Consider the following 14,222-nt stretch of genomic DNA (forward strand, 5'->3'; position numbering starts at 1 on the left):
TTGATCAGGAGGTGGAGGTACAATTCCACAGAGTCCTCTAGTCGGTTTGCCAAAGACAGGTTCCTGGGGGTTAGTGAGACCTTCTCGAAGAGGTAGGAGTTCCTTAAGGCCGTGAGAGCTGATAGGAAGGAGTTGAGGTCCATTTCTTGGCAGCAGTGGCGTGAACTGTCACAGGTGTGGCAAATCTAGGACGAGGCATGGCGTCATGGCTTCTTCTCAGGTAGGGAAGAACTAAGAGATTACTTGCTGTCAAATCCTGGAGGTGACTTGTCTTCACTAGACCTCAAATTCTTGACCCCCAACCTTGCGGCACTAGAGGTGGGAGCTTGAATAGGAGTGGATCTGATTCCTAGCGCATTCTTAGCTGCATCGGTGGCGCCAATGGCGACCCCGACCTCTTTCGAGGTGGACTCCTCTAATTCTGAGGAGTTTTGAAATCGTCTGGGAGGGCCCTGTGCTCCTGCCTTATCTTTCTATGTATTTTTGTATAAAGCTCTGGCTCCTTGCATTTTTTGGGATTGTATGGACTAGATTTCAATAGATATGTTTACCTTTAAGAGTTTATGCATACTTCACGTTCCTTTGATGACCGAATCACTCAGTCTCCATACTGTGGGGTCTCATTATTTTCTAAATTGCTATTGTGGTGTCCTTTCTGTCCTGACTTGCGCTGCAAGTCATAAATGTACAAGTGGCGCGCATCTCGTTGGATGTGGTAGGCGACTGGTTGTGCACGTTTCCCAAGCTTATGGAAGGGTGCTCACTGCATTTTCCCATTTCATAGGTATTCTGACTGTTGATGAATAAAGTAGCTTTCTTCCAAACTTTGTCTTACTTTTCCCTGTCGTTTGCCTGTGCTTTGCACATGCCCTCTCGAGTGGTATCATGTTGGCTGCTTGCTAAGGCTTGACGGTTTCCTTATTGTCATGACAAATTAATAACATTGCGTGTGATGCCCCCAACTTCCACGTACGAAAATACAGGAATCGAGACATCGTGATGATGACAATACGGGCCACACATCCCAATGATAAGTGCTCAAGTGTGTGCAACATGCAAAATGTGTACAACAAAAGTCGCAGTGGTTAATTAAAAGTTAGTAAACTAAGTACCAGAAATTTAAATACAGATTTCCAAAATAAAATGCCTTTAAAGGTTATATAGTTATCCAATATAAATATAATACAAACCAATTACATAGCCAAAAAGTGGAAGACAAATCCTAATACACGAGCAAGTGATCCCAAATCACTTCTTCGGCGGAGTCGAATCCTCAGGTTCTATATCAACATCATCTGCATCAAAATCTATGGTACTATGAAATTTTACCACAAGATGTCAAATACCTTTAGATTATGAATCTCAATAAGTAATAAACCAAATAGCCTAAGAGATGAAAATACAGTCATGCAACAGCAAATATGCGTGCATATGATGAAATATGCATGAGACCCAAAAATCATCATTTTTCCCAAAAATGATTATTTTCCAACACACATCAAAATCTCATTTTGGCCCAAAACATTCCATTAAAACATTTCCCTCCCCGAAAATGGCCCAATATAAATCCACCATTTTTTCAGAAAATGGTCCACATAAATCTTTTTATCAAAGCCCACCATTTTTCTAGAAAATGGCCCATTATCCAATTATCCCTTATGCACCATGATCTCCCCTAGGGACCATTTGCACACCCTGGCTCCCTTCATCACACCACGGGTAACGACCTTGCGTGTGACTTCGTAATGAGCGATGCCTAGTTTCACGCCTAGTGCGTTCGTTGCCAAGCATCCTCTAGCTCCTGCCAATAGAGGGGTCACGGAGTCAGCATGAGAGCGTTACCATCTCGTCCGATCCCATTGTCGCCCAATGACAACCCAGAGGACGTCACTCAATATATTCCACTCTTGAATGACCAAAAAAGCTCCACCGAGATAATATCTCATCTCGGCTTGGGGTCGTGATACACACGAATCCAAAAATCCATTCTCTCATGAAAACCTAGTTTTCAAATATACACATGAACATACATGTAATTATGCAAAAACCCAGTTTTCATTTACAAACATGAACATGTGTGTCATTATGCAATGTATATGACATGACACAATTATTCAACAACCAACAAAATCCTAGCATAATCTAATCACCCAAATAACTCAATTCTCTAATCCAATCGACCCCCAAACTCCTCATACTCAACGTTCGGCACAACCAACTAGATTACAAAAGATTTGTTAGTGCAAAATATATCTAATCTCATAAAATTATTTGAAAAATTACTTACAGTGCTAAAAGGCAAAATCTGGAAGTTTATGGCTGGAAATGTAGCTCACAACATGCACTACAAATCAACAAGAAATCAAGTGAAGCTCACAACTTCTATGGGCAAAACAGTGGCACGACAAGGGTAAAAGTAGAGAAATGAAAAGGACCAAACAAAAGGAAATGAAATGGGAATAAATCACAAGTATGCACTACGAAATTACTAAGGAAAATTAGAGAGAAACTGAGCTTGAAGGCTCATGAATAGACCAGACAAAAATGGAAGAGCAGTTGAAAAAACACAAAAAAGAAGAGGGAGAAAAAGAGCAATGGTGCACAAGAAAGAAGAAAGAAAAAGAAATGAAGGAGAAGGAGAAGGAGAGACACAGCAACCGCACACAATTTGCAAAAGAAAAAGAAGCCGAAAATGAAGAAAAAGAAGACTGTAGTGGCACGACATTGCAGAAAGAAGAAGAAGAAAATGAAACTGGAAAATGAGAAGAAGAAGGAATCAGCATAGCAGAGGAAAGAAAAGAGAATCAAAGAGAGAAAGAGAAAAGGAAAAAAACCAGATGAAGGAGAAGGACAGAGCTGCGCGGCAACAAGAATTTTAGAGGAAGAAGAAGCATTTCAATGGTGAAGGAGAGGCTGTTCAGTGTAGGGGAGAAGAAGAAAAGCTTAGGGTTTTTCACCCTTGATCAAAAAGAAAAAAGGGCTGAAAGAAATTAACTCGGGTTGGGCTTCACACAAAGAATGGGCTGGGCCCCAAACAGAAAATAAGGCACACCAAACAAGCCCAATCCAGAAAGAAGAGGTCCAGTAAAATAAAAAGAGTACAATAAAATAAATTAAAGACAAATGAAAACACTACAACTAAATATTAATAAAATAAATGATTAAACCCAACGAAAAAATAATTTAAAGTAAAGAGCAAATTTAAATAATAAACAATAATTAACATTAAGAAAGCACATCAAAATAAATTTCTCAACTTAGAAATCATAAAATAATATAAAGAGGATCAAGTTAAATTTAAAACAAGAGAAGCAATAATACTAATAAATAAAATAATTATTTAATTAAAATACATGTAAATATGGGGTATCACTTTACGTGCAGCACCCCGCTGAGCATAAAGGCTTCTCTACCCACCTTATTTTGTGGGGGGCTGAACACTTGCCTTTTAGTTGGACTTCGGGACCTCTAAAGGGTTTACGCCGAATTCCTCCAAGTTCTTTTATGTGATGACCTTGGTTACTTTTAACTTCGTTGAGGCTCTGCGAGGCATATGCAAAGCTTTTATGGAACTCTCACAGTATGCAAAACCAGACCAGCTTAGTTGATCCTTGCACTCAGTGAAAGGGGTCAAGCGAAGCATCAACTAGAACTCGCCTAGATTCTTTGCGGAGGTCGCACGGCATGTGAGACCTAGCGTACCTCTTTGATCCTTCTGCTAGGTGAGAGGGGGCAAGTGGTATGTAAGACTGGGATTCCCCAAATACTTTGATGGAGGCCATGCGGTGAGACCATGCACACCTCGTTGACCCTAGCACTCAGCGAGAGGGGGCCGAGTGGTACATAAGACTTGGCTCGTCCAAATACTCGTGTACATGTTGCATAACCAAAGCCCAGATATATGTATACTTTATTTGACAATTACCAACCTGTCTTGTTGGTTTGGTGCGATGAGATTTTGGGATCTTTGTTCTCTCTGGGAAACATGATGTATTCTATGGTTGAGATGGGTAGTCTTGGGGCTATCCCGCACTTCACCAAGGGAGAGGTAGGGGCATCTCAAACCAACCCTCATCTTTAGTCCCCCCGGGAGGTCATCTTCCACTTGACCATTTGACTGTGGATGTCCCGAGGGGGAGTGGGGGAAGTATCGGGATTTGATCCTCAGGTCCCAGCACCAGTATAATGGTTGGAGTCAAACTGTCTCCCGTTATCTAACACGATGCTCCAGGGCATGCTGAACCTACAGACAACATTCTTCCTAGGAAGCGGATAATGTTATTAGTCGTAATTGTGGCTAGTACTTCGGCCTCGACCCACTTGGTGAAGTAGTCCACTGCCACCACTACAAACTTTACCCTGCCTTTCTTTGTAGGGAGAGGGCCCACCAGGTCGACACCCCATTGGGTAAATAGCCAGAGGAGATTATTGGTGTCAACTCCGCTAATGGTCAATGGATGATTCCACCTTATTCCTGGCACTTTCTACACTTCTGCACATATTTCTTAGCATCTTTGAGGGTGCACTGCCAATAGTATCCAACTCGCATTGCCTTCTCTGCTAGTATGCTTCCCCCAGCATGATCACTGCATATTCCTTCATGTATTTCAGCCAATACCTACTGGGCTTGCTCGCTTGAGATTCATCTTAGCAGGGGTGCACTGTATCCTCTGCCGTATAGCACCCTATCGACTATAGTATATGTTACTGCTTGGTATCTTACCTTCCTCGGTCCCTCTTTACTGCCGGGAAATTTATTGTCATTCAAATATCGTAAGATATCTTGCACCCACTTGCGTGCACCCGATCCTACTTCTAGCAGCTCGACCCCAACAACTGGCACTTCGATAGTCTTGTGGACGGCTGATTCCGACATTGGTGCGGCTTCCTGCCTGGATGCTGTCTTCACCAACCTATCTGCCTTGTTGTTCTCAATCGTTGGGATTTGTTGTATCTGGAAGTATTGAAAGTGAGTGTGTTCACCCTGTATCAATGCCAGGTGCTTTTTCAATTTTTTGCCATTTTCCACGAATTCGCCCCTCACCTGGTTAACTACTACCTGGGAATTCGCTTTGAACTCCACTTCCTTTGCACCTAGGGACTTTGCTATAGTCATGCCGAGGAAGAGTGCCTCATACTTTGCCTCGTTTTTTATGGTTTTGAATACTAGCTTGATAGCGTAGTGCTCCTCGCCTTTGTCAGTGATGATACGCACCCCCATCCCCTTTCAACCCAGTAAGGGGAGCCATCAATAAAACTTGCCAGGGCTTCATAGGTGGTGCATATCCTTCTTTACTGGTGAAGCCAGTAAATTCTACGATAAAATCAGTCAGGACTTGTCCCTTTAGGGAAGTTAGGGGGATTACTCGATGTCAAATTCGCTTAGCTCCACGGCCTAGTTTGCGAGGTGACCTAAGGCATTCAGGTGTTGTAGGGCCTTTCATAAAGGGGCTTCTATGATGACTTTGATCGGGTGCACCTAGAAGTATGGTCAGAGCTTGCAATTGGTTATTATTAATGCGAAAGTGAGCTATTCAATACAGGGGTATTTGACTTCCGCTCCTCTATACGCTCGACTAAAATAGTAGACTAGTCTCGAGATCCCACCATCATCTCGCATTAAGGATAAGGAGACCGCCTATAGGGATAGATACAGGATCAACATTTACCTGCATTGGGGATGACTAAGCATTGGAGGGTTAGTTAGGTATTGCTTGAGTGTGGTGAATGTGGTGTCACATTCTTCATTCCAGTCGTGTGCCTTCCGCAGCACTTTAAAGAGAGGTAAACACTTATCCGTTGACCTCAATGTGAATCAGTTGAGGGCCGCCAACCTGCAGATGAGCTTCTATACGTCTTTAGTGTTTTGAGGAGAAGGCATATATAAGGTAGCGTTGACTTTTTTGGAATTGGCCTTGATTCCTCTATCTGATACCACAAATCCAAGGAATTTTCCTGACCTCATTCCAAACGAACATTTGGCGGGATTCAGCTTCATCTTGTACCGTCTTAGTACCGCGAAAGATTCTCGGAGGTCATCTAAATCTTGTGTCGGGGTTTTACTTTTGACCAACAAATCATCCACATATACCTCCATATTCCTCCCAATTTAGGCTTTGAACATTCGATTGACCAGCCGTTGGTAAGTGACCCCTGCGTTTTTTAGGCCAAACGGCATGGTGAAATAACAGTATAGCCCATGATCGGTGATGAATGACGTCTTTTATTCATTGCCCGGGTTCATGCAAATCTGATTGTATCCTGAGTAAGCATCCATAAAGCTCAGCATGCGATGGCCGTACGTTGAATCCACGATGAAGTCAATGCAGGAGAGCGGAAAACTGTCCTTGGGGCATGCTTTGTTTGGGTCAATGAAGTCCACGCACATTTGCCACTTACTGTTGGGCTTTTTCACAAGCACTACATTGGAAAACCAGTTCGGGTAGCGCACTTCACGTATGAACCCTGCCACAAGCAGGCGATCCACTTCTACTGCAATTGTGTCCTTCTTTTCCACACTAAAGCATCTACGCTTTCGCCTCACCCCCTGGCCTTGGGATCTATGCTCTTAAGTGATGTTGCATGATAGCCAGATCTATCCCCGGCATATCCTCGTGGCTCCACATGAAGATGTCCTGGTGTTCAATAAGCAATTGTTGTAGTGCATTTCTCATTTTAGCAGTCATGCTTGTTCCAACCCTGATGGTTGCCTCCGTTCGGCTCTGATCTAGCAAAATCAATTCCAAGGGTTCTTTCGCCTTCGTCTTTTTCAATGTATATTCATCTCTCATTTCTTCTTAAGTGGGGATGCACTCTGGGGCTGGTAAGGGGTTTGGAAGCGCCTCATTTCTTGGTGGTGTGACACTAATTCCCCCTACAACGTCTTTTGGCCGGTCGCTGATCCCACCCTACATTGTTCTCTTTGCTCCCTCTAGTTGCCTTCCTACTTCAATACTCTTCCACACCTTCGAGCCTTCTGAGGGTGGGTTCTCGCAGGCATTCAAAGCAAACGTTTGCCTTTTGAAATTTTTTGAATCCAATAAATGGTGCCAACTATTAACGACGTGTTTCGTATGTCTTTGGGCTGGCTCCTGGGTGGCTTGGGCCTTCACCTATTCCTGCAAACATGAAACCACTCCTAGGTCCAGCTACCAGGTGGGCAGTTGAGTAGGGCCTTCGATACTTAAGTTAGCTAGGAGAAGAGGAAATCTTCTCAGAGTGTTGGTTGAGGATTATCCGAACCTGTCACTTGGCACTTGGAGGGCCGTTTTTAAACCTGTGCCCAGGGTCAGAAACCCATGCCTTACGACTGAGCAGAGGGTGCTCCTGGCACAGGCAATTAATGTGGCATGGCCTCTGGGATGGGTTGCCTGAATGTGGACTCCCATCGAGGTGGCATGTTTTTCCCTCCCTATCTGGAAAAAGGAGGGGCAAGACCTTGCCTTTCCTGGCTATGGCCAGCTCGACCTGCCGGCCAAACCAGTGTTTTACAGTGTTGAGACTCTTCAGGTGGGTCATCGAGAAGCCAAATGGGCTTCGGCCAAGTCTTGGGCAAGGGGTCGTCCTTAGTTGGACTGGGCTTGTGCTTCTGTGAAAATCCCCTCAACACTGCCCACTAGCTTGCAATAGAATAACTAGTTTATATTCCATAAGATTTGAACTTTAGATATTTTGATATCATGTGAAATCATTACTTGTTTGAAACTGATGGAAAGTTGTATATTTTATTAAATATTTTATATCCATAACAATTATGATATGGCTTGTTATATTTATTTGGACAGTGTTAGTGGGCCACCTAGTGATTACCGTTAAGCATGTCGGTAAATTTTCTTTTAAATATTTTTTTAACAACCTTAATCATTAAGAAAAAATAAAAAAAAATACAACTTCACTAATAGTCATTTTCTTAACTATTAAGAAAATAATAATAATAATAATAAAATATTCGAGTGATAAGTTTGTGAGAGTAAAATAGCATTTCCCTATTAATTTATTATGAAAACAGTTAACGTACTATAACATTAATTCCAATAATATATTTCTCAATTTTAAAGTGTATGATATTCTCATCAATACTAAGGTTGTGCTTAGTTGTGGAATTAAACTCAATTCTTCTCAAATCAATCATTAATAGGAACTACTACTTTTTCAACTTTCCATAAATAAAAAAAATTAACCTCTCTCCAAGATGCTGTGAGATGTCAAGAACATCCACTAGCTATGCCAGAGAACACAAAAACGAAAGTCGTACAGTTCGTTCGTCTATACGAATTTGACTACTTGAATGTTGTATGATTAAGGGAACCTTCTTGGAGGAAAGCAAGTACAATCTGTAGTACAGAATTCGAAGGAAATATTGATCTAGTGCTTCACATAGTAGAAGGACGCAGAGGGTTGAAGCTATCGCCCAATTGATGGCCGTTGGACCACGTTAATTTGTGTTGGCATTCCTCTTTATGATGTCTATCGTTAATGACAAATGCTGATATTGAGGAACACTCTCATTTTAATTTCTACGAAATTTCCATCAACATTCGAGGGCAAAAGAGATCGTCATTGACAGAGGCTTCCAGCTACCTAGAAAACCTCCCTCCACTATCGTCGACCTACAGGTTGGAGGAAAGGGATTTATAAGTGAGGCCTTGTTTAGGAGCCTTGTAGATTGGGGACGAACAAGGAGCCTTGTGGATTGGGGACATACATGATTTATTACGAATGTTGAGAGAGAGAGAGAGAGAGAGAGAGAGAGAGAGAGAGAGAGAGAGAAGCTATCTTTTTGTCTATTATCGTACGTTAAGTGAGAGTTTTCTAGATAGTAGAGAGGTGTTATTTAAAGAAGAGGTTTGAGCTCAATAACTTATATAGAGTTTATTCGAGCTATACATCGATTAGTTGGGCTGTTGTATCTTGAGGGAGATAAATCAAGAGGCGGTTTGCTGCATCGGTTCAATTGAAACTTTATATTGCAGAGGACTTAAATCTCCTTAAAGAGAGCGAAATTTACATACCTCACTTCAAGCAGGTTTTGAAGGCCGAACTATTTTCATTAAGAAAGCCAAATATTCCGATGCAAAGGAGGAGATGTTCAATGATTTAGCAATTTGTGCAAAGGCTAGTGCTCATAAGAATGTTCTAAAGCTCATTGGTTGCTCAGACTGTTCATAGGGGCTAAATTTTATCTCGTTCGACCCGGGACCAGGATAACCGGGTGTCCGGTTATGCGTTTCGGCCTGGATTTGACTCGGGCTGAAACCCACATTTTTAAAACCGGCCCAATCCAAGCCATTTATGTGTATTACACCCGGGTACCGGATTTAAAGCCTGGTACCCGGTTATGGGTACCAATGGTTGCTGCCTCGAGACTCCAATACTCATTTTAGTTTATGAATTTTTTGGGAAGGGATCCCTGGAGGGTCTTATTAACGCCTCTAATGTTGCCATGATGTGGGAGAGTAGCCACGTAGGCTAAAGATGGCAAGATAGAGTGCTCACGCAATTTCATATCTCCACACTGCATTCTCTAGACCTATCATCCATGCCGATATTGACTAGTTAATAACTTCATAGACTGCCACGGTATTTCAAAACTAACTAATATTTCATCTTCTTTAATAATCCCTAACGGTGAAACTCATGTCAAGGATAATTATGATAGATGGATACTTTGAAAGACTACGACAACCCAATGCCCAGACTATAGGAAGACGGGGTGCATGACAGACAAAACTGATGTCTATTGCTTCGGTTGCACTCTTGCAAATTTTAACTAAAGAGCGTTATAATCTTTGCCAAAATAATGTGTTTGTTCCTTGGATAGTACATCAATATTTAAAATTCTTTTTATTGTACGGTAAATATGATATATTGCATTAATTCATATTAATTTGCAAGCTTTTATTTTATTATTTAATTGTCTATATGGAATTATTACTTCTCATAATATAAAGAGCTAAATGTCTATTTTTAAATCGCTTGAACATGTATAAATGGTGCAGATACTAGGAAGACAACTTGATGGCCTTTCAACAATATTAGTTGCCAAAATCATGATAAGTAATATCTTAACTTCTCGTAAAAAAAGTTAAACTCATCTCAAACAACTTTATATAGTATTAATTGAACTATGAAAACGCAAATATTGGAAACCATAAATATGATTACTTTTTCCCCAAACTTTGTGTTTCTTCTTACAAGGTGACAACAATGCTAAGCTAGATCCCTTGACTCACCGTGAACTAGGTAGTGCAAGTCCCTTGACTGATTGTCCCCTGCTTCCCAATTGAGTCCCTTGACTCACCATGAACTATGGGTGGTGCAAGTCCCTTGACTACCCAACCCTCGTATGCCAAGCTGAGTCCCTATACTCGCCTCAAACTATGGGTGCAAACAATCTTTGACTACCCACCCCTTGCATACCAAGTCGGGTCCCAAGTCTCACCACTAACCAACAGGCCAAGTTAATGGGCGGTGCAAGTCCCTTGACTACCTAACCCCAGTGTGAATAAAAGCAAAAGGAAAGGAGCGCAACAGAACAACAAAAAAGAGATTAAAAAAAAAAAAGAGAAGAAACATAAAAGTAGGGTAAGAACGTCTTCGTACATTAAGAAAGCACATCTTATTATGTTAAAAAACAATTAAATAGGCAAACAAATATACATTTAAAAGCCTAGAGCTATGTCCAAGAATCTTTCAGTCATCAAATCCTTGCTAGGGAGTTGGCAAATTGGAGTGCCTGACGGTCGGGCTAGAGGGAGACTAGGTTCATGGTCCTCAAGTTGGTCTAAGGATTCTCAAACAGGTGATCCCTCATCATGTCCAAGCTTTCTTTGTAGTCGTAGCCCCAACCTCATTATGGGACTGTCTTCATCGATGATAGCTGTGTAGAGAGACGGTCTAAGGCCCCACTAGATCCCAAGAGGCTAGCTCACCCTAAGTGGAAGCCACCTCAAACTCTAGAGCCTCAATCTCCAAGTCCCAAGACTACAGCTTCTTCACCCGAGTGGAAGCCAGTTCAGACTCTAGCAGTTTGATATGCTTGTCCTGAGATTTGGGAAGCTCTATCTTGCTCTTCCAAGCCTTGGAGAGGTCTTGGTACATCTTATGCAGCCAGTTGTGGGACCTCACGTTGGAGCTGTATTGCTCTACTAGCTTGTCCTTCTCGCACTGGAGGTTGTAACATGACTTCTTAAGCCCCTCCAACTCTACCTCTTAATGGTCCCACTTGTCTCGCAAGTTGTCTCACTCCTCTCTTGGTCTCGAGAAGGCATTGGCCAACCTTCTCCTGGGATTTAGCTGGGTCATCCTGGAGGAGGGCCTCCTCTTGGCGAAGCTTGAAAATATTCTTCTTCCTATGCTTATGGCTGGAGTATAGTTGGATGAATGCCACCTCAACTTCATTCCCTTTCCCTATTCACCTTGCAAACCTCCATGCGGGCAAGGATGGCGAGGGACCGCAGTGTCCGAACCTCCTTTTCCAACTCCCCTTATTCCTCCACGATCAGGGCAGTCAGCTGGTCAACTCCCTGGTAGGCCAAACAAATTCATATGAAACAGACTATAGTGAATAATGACAAAAATGCCTTATATTTACATGCGGGCCTTAATGACAAACAAGTTCATATGAACTTCCATGCGGGCACTTAGGGATTGAATTTTGGTAAATAATTTTCACTGTAGGTTAATATAAATATTTATGATTTTTTAGTATTAAGTTTATTATGTATTTTTTTCTAACTGAATTGTAAGCTAGATAAGCGTACCAAGTGCAGTATTTTCAAAATCACAGCGTGGAATGTCCAAACTAAGTTAGAGAAATTTTATTTGGATACTTGATAAGATCTTAGCCACACATAGTGAATAATATTAGACACTTGGCACCATTAGATATATTTGTAAAGGAAATCAAGGTGTGAGATCATGCCACCGAAGCCAAACTTCTTTTTTCATCTAATCAACCAAATTGGGCCGATCAAAGAGGGTTTCAACCCTAGAGAAATCCTAAATGGTTGGAATCCAATTGAAACACCAAAATCTTCTTTAAAACTGAAACCCTAAACGGTTTCCCCAAACCCTAAAGTTGGCCTTCAAACCCTTTTTGACCAGATTTCTAGCATTGTGTTTAATCACTTGATTAAATTAATTTCACATGCTATTAATTCCTCAAATCCTTGTTATGACGTCATTATCCAACCTTTTAAACCTTGAAAATTTGATTGAGTCGAGAAAAATTGAATTTGGACTTAATAGCATTCCAAACCCCATTTAGACCCCAAATTGAAACCCACTTGGTTAAAGCCCACGAATTTGGCTACCTAGGCAAATTTTATTGAAGAAGTTTCTTCCTCCACATGGCAGACCATTGCCCATGGTTGCACCCAATAGTGTCTTGATATGAAAGAGATATACACCTCACCATCATCCATACCTCACAACTACAAGAGTAGTCCTTGGCCCTCGAGAGGGTCATTCAAGCCCATAACTTCCCCCTCTAGAGGTCTAAAGTTGTGCAAGACACATTTGACTCACTTTCGTCACTTCTTTACCCCATTCTTTGGGAGAAACCCAAAATAGCTATCTCGGGCATATTTATGAGTCTTCTTGTGTGCAGCTTTTAGACCCTTTATAAGTATTTTCTCACAATTACACCTTTATAAAAGTTATTCTTCTTTGACTTTAGTTTGTGTGGATATCTTATTTTTCTCATTTCATGGTCATTGTATCGTTCAAAAGTATTTTTAACCATGGAAAGATAATTCTGGGCATAAAATTGGAGAGTATGTTATGTTTTGGAGTTTTTGACCAAGCTAATGGACATATCTTGGTCCAAAAATTTAATGGAGTGTTGTTAGCATGTGCTTATGAATGTTAATTAGGTTTTATTACATGACTAAAGGTTTTGATGATAGATTTTCTTAGATCTAAAAACTTGAAAACTTGAAGTGGAAAAACAGTTTTTGTTTTGAGAAAGTTTGAATATTTCATGGTTTAATCTTACTTCAAAGGCTTTGAAATTTTTATGTGATGATCCTAAGCCTCTTATATGCATGTTAGGATGTTATTTTGAAGATATTTAGTATCAGTTTGAAAGATATGATTTTTTTATACAAGAGGATTTTGGTTAGGCCTAAGATTTGATGTTTTTGGGTTAGATCCATGTTTTATTGATTTTTAGCCATGTGATCTTAATTTTGATGGTTGGATCTTCTTTAGGACTCATTTTTTTAACCATATGATGTTTTATTTTGAAGATATCATTTTTTTAAGCTATAGATCAAGGGATTGATCAAAGCTAGTTAAAAACAAAAGTTTCTATTTTTGGACTAAGTGTAAAACTGACAACTCCAAGTGTTATTTTGTGATTTTTGGTGACTTTTGTTTGATAATTTAAAGCATGGTTGATCTTTGGATGATCTTATGAATATATTAGAAGTAAGATTTGATTTTTTGGAATTCTTGGAGATGTTTTGAATAAGATCAAAACTTGTGATTCAAGGGTTTGTTTTTAGTTAAAAAGTTTGGATTCTTTTACTAAAAAGTTTTGGGTTGATGATTAGTATGTTCCTGTTGGATGTTTGAAGGATGTTTTTAAACTAATGATAGGAAGATCTTTGTTGCAAAAATTTGGTGTGATCATGAGTTTTGAAATTGGAAGAAATGTTGCAAAATTTTAGGGAAAAAGCCTATGGATATTTTGGCCATAGTGTGTTTTTCATAGTTGTAATTTGTTTTAAATTTTTCTAAGTTGAGAATTGAGTTTAGGACAAAATTGGCATGAGTAATGTAAATCTTGGTAATTTTTTGAGTTAGGATGTAAAATCATTAAGTTAGGGGTAAAATGGTCATTTTCCCATGTGTAGAGGGTAAAATGATAATTTTACTTTAAGTTAGCTTGATTTCATGCTTCTAGTTGTGAGTGATTAAATTTCTAATTTTTAGAATTACTATTTTCAGTTCCTCGTGTTTCATGCTTTATTCTTGTAGAACGCAATGATCAAGGTAAGTTAGCTCTTAACTTACTATCAACTTATTGTGTATGTGTGATGGGTAAGGAAAGTACGATTTATGTTTGTATGTTGTTATATATGCCATGCCATCACATGTTTATCTATTACACGAATTATTCTATCACGAAATTCTTATCTGTTACACAATATATTATGTGACATGTTGTTATTTATTGCAAGTATGTCACATTACGTTTTGACATTTGTTACATGTAT

At 40.3% G+C, this 14,222-nt stretch overlaps 1 protein-coding gene across 1 annotated transcript; it reads right to left on the reverse strand.

The window, feature by feature from the left end:
* Window positions 1-239: 239 nt before the first annotated feature.
* LOC122274579 lies at window positions 240-5,221 on the reverse strand. The gene is made up of 2 exons (XM_043083608.1): window positions 4,724-5,221; window positions 240-473 (listed from the first exon to the last, which is right to left on the reverse strand). The coding sequence occupies exons 1-2, from the start codon at window positions 5,219-5,221 to the stop codon at window positions 240-242; spliced, it is 732 nt and encodes a 243-aa protein (XP_042939542.1).
* Between the last annotated feature and the right edge of the window lie 9,001 nt (window positions 5,222-14,222).

The sequence above is a fragment of the Carya illinoinensis genome, chromosome 8, assembly GCF_018687715.1.
Source record: "Carya illinoinensis cultivar Pawnee chromosome 8, C.illinoinensisPawnee_v1, whole genome shotgun sequence".
NCBI classification, from domain to species: Eukaryota; Viridiplantae; Streptophyta; class Magnoliopsida; order Fagales; family Juglandaceae; genus Carya; species Carya illinoinensis.

Bases quoted from the DNA above. Each gene is read 5' to 3' on its own strand.
- LOC122274579 (XM_043083608.1), bottom strand. From the start codon at position 5,221: ATGGGGGTGCGTATCATCACTGACAAAGGCGAGGAGCACTACGCTATC. The intron at 474-4,723 runs GTAAGATACCAA...AAAAATACATAG, and splicing joins GTAAAGAGGGACCGAGGAAG to AAAGATAAGGCAGGAGCACA.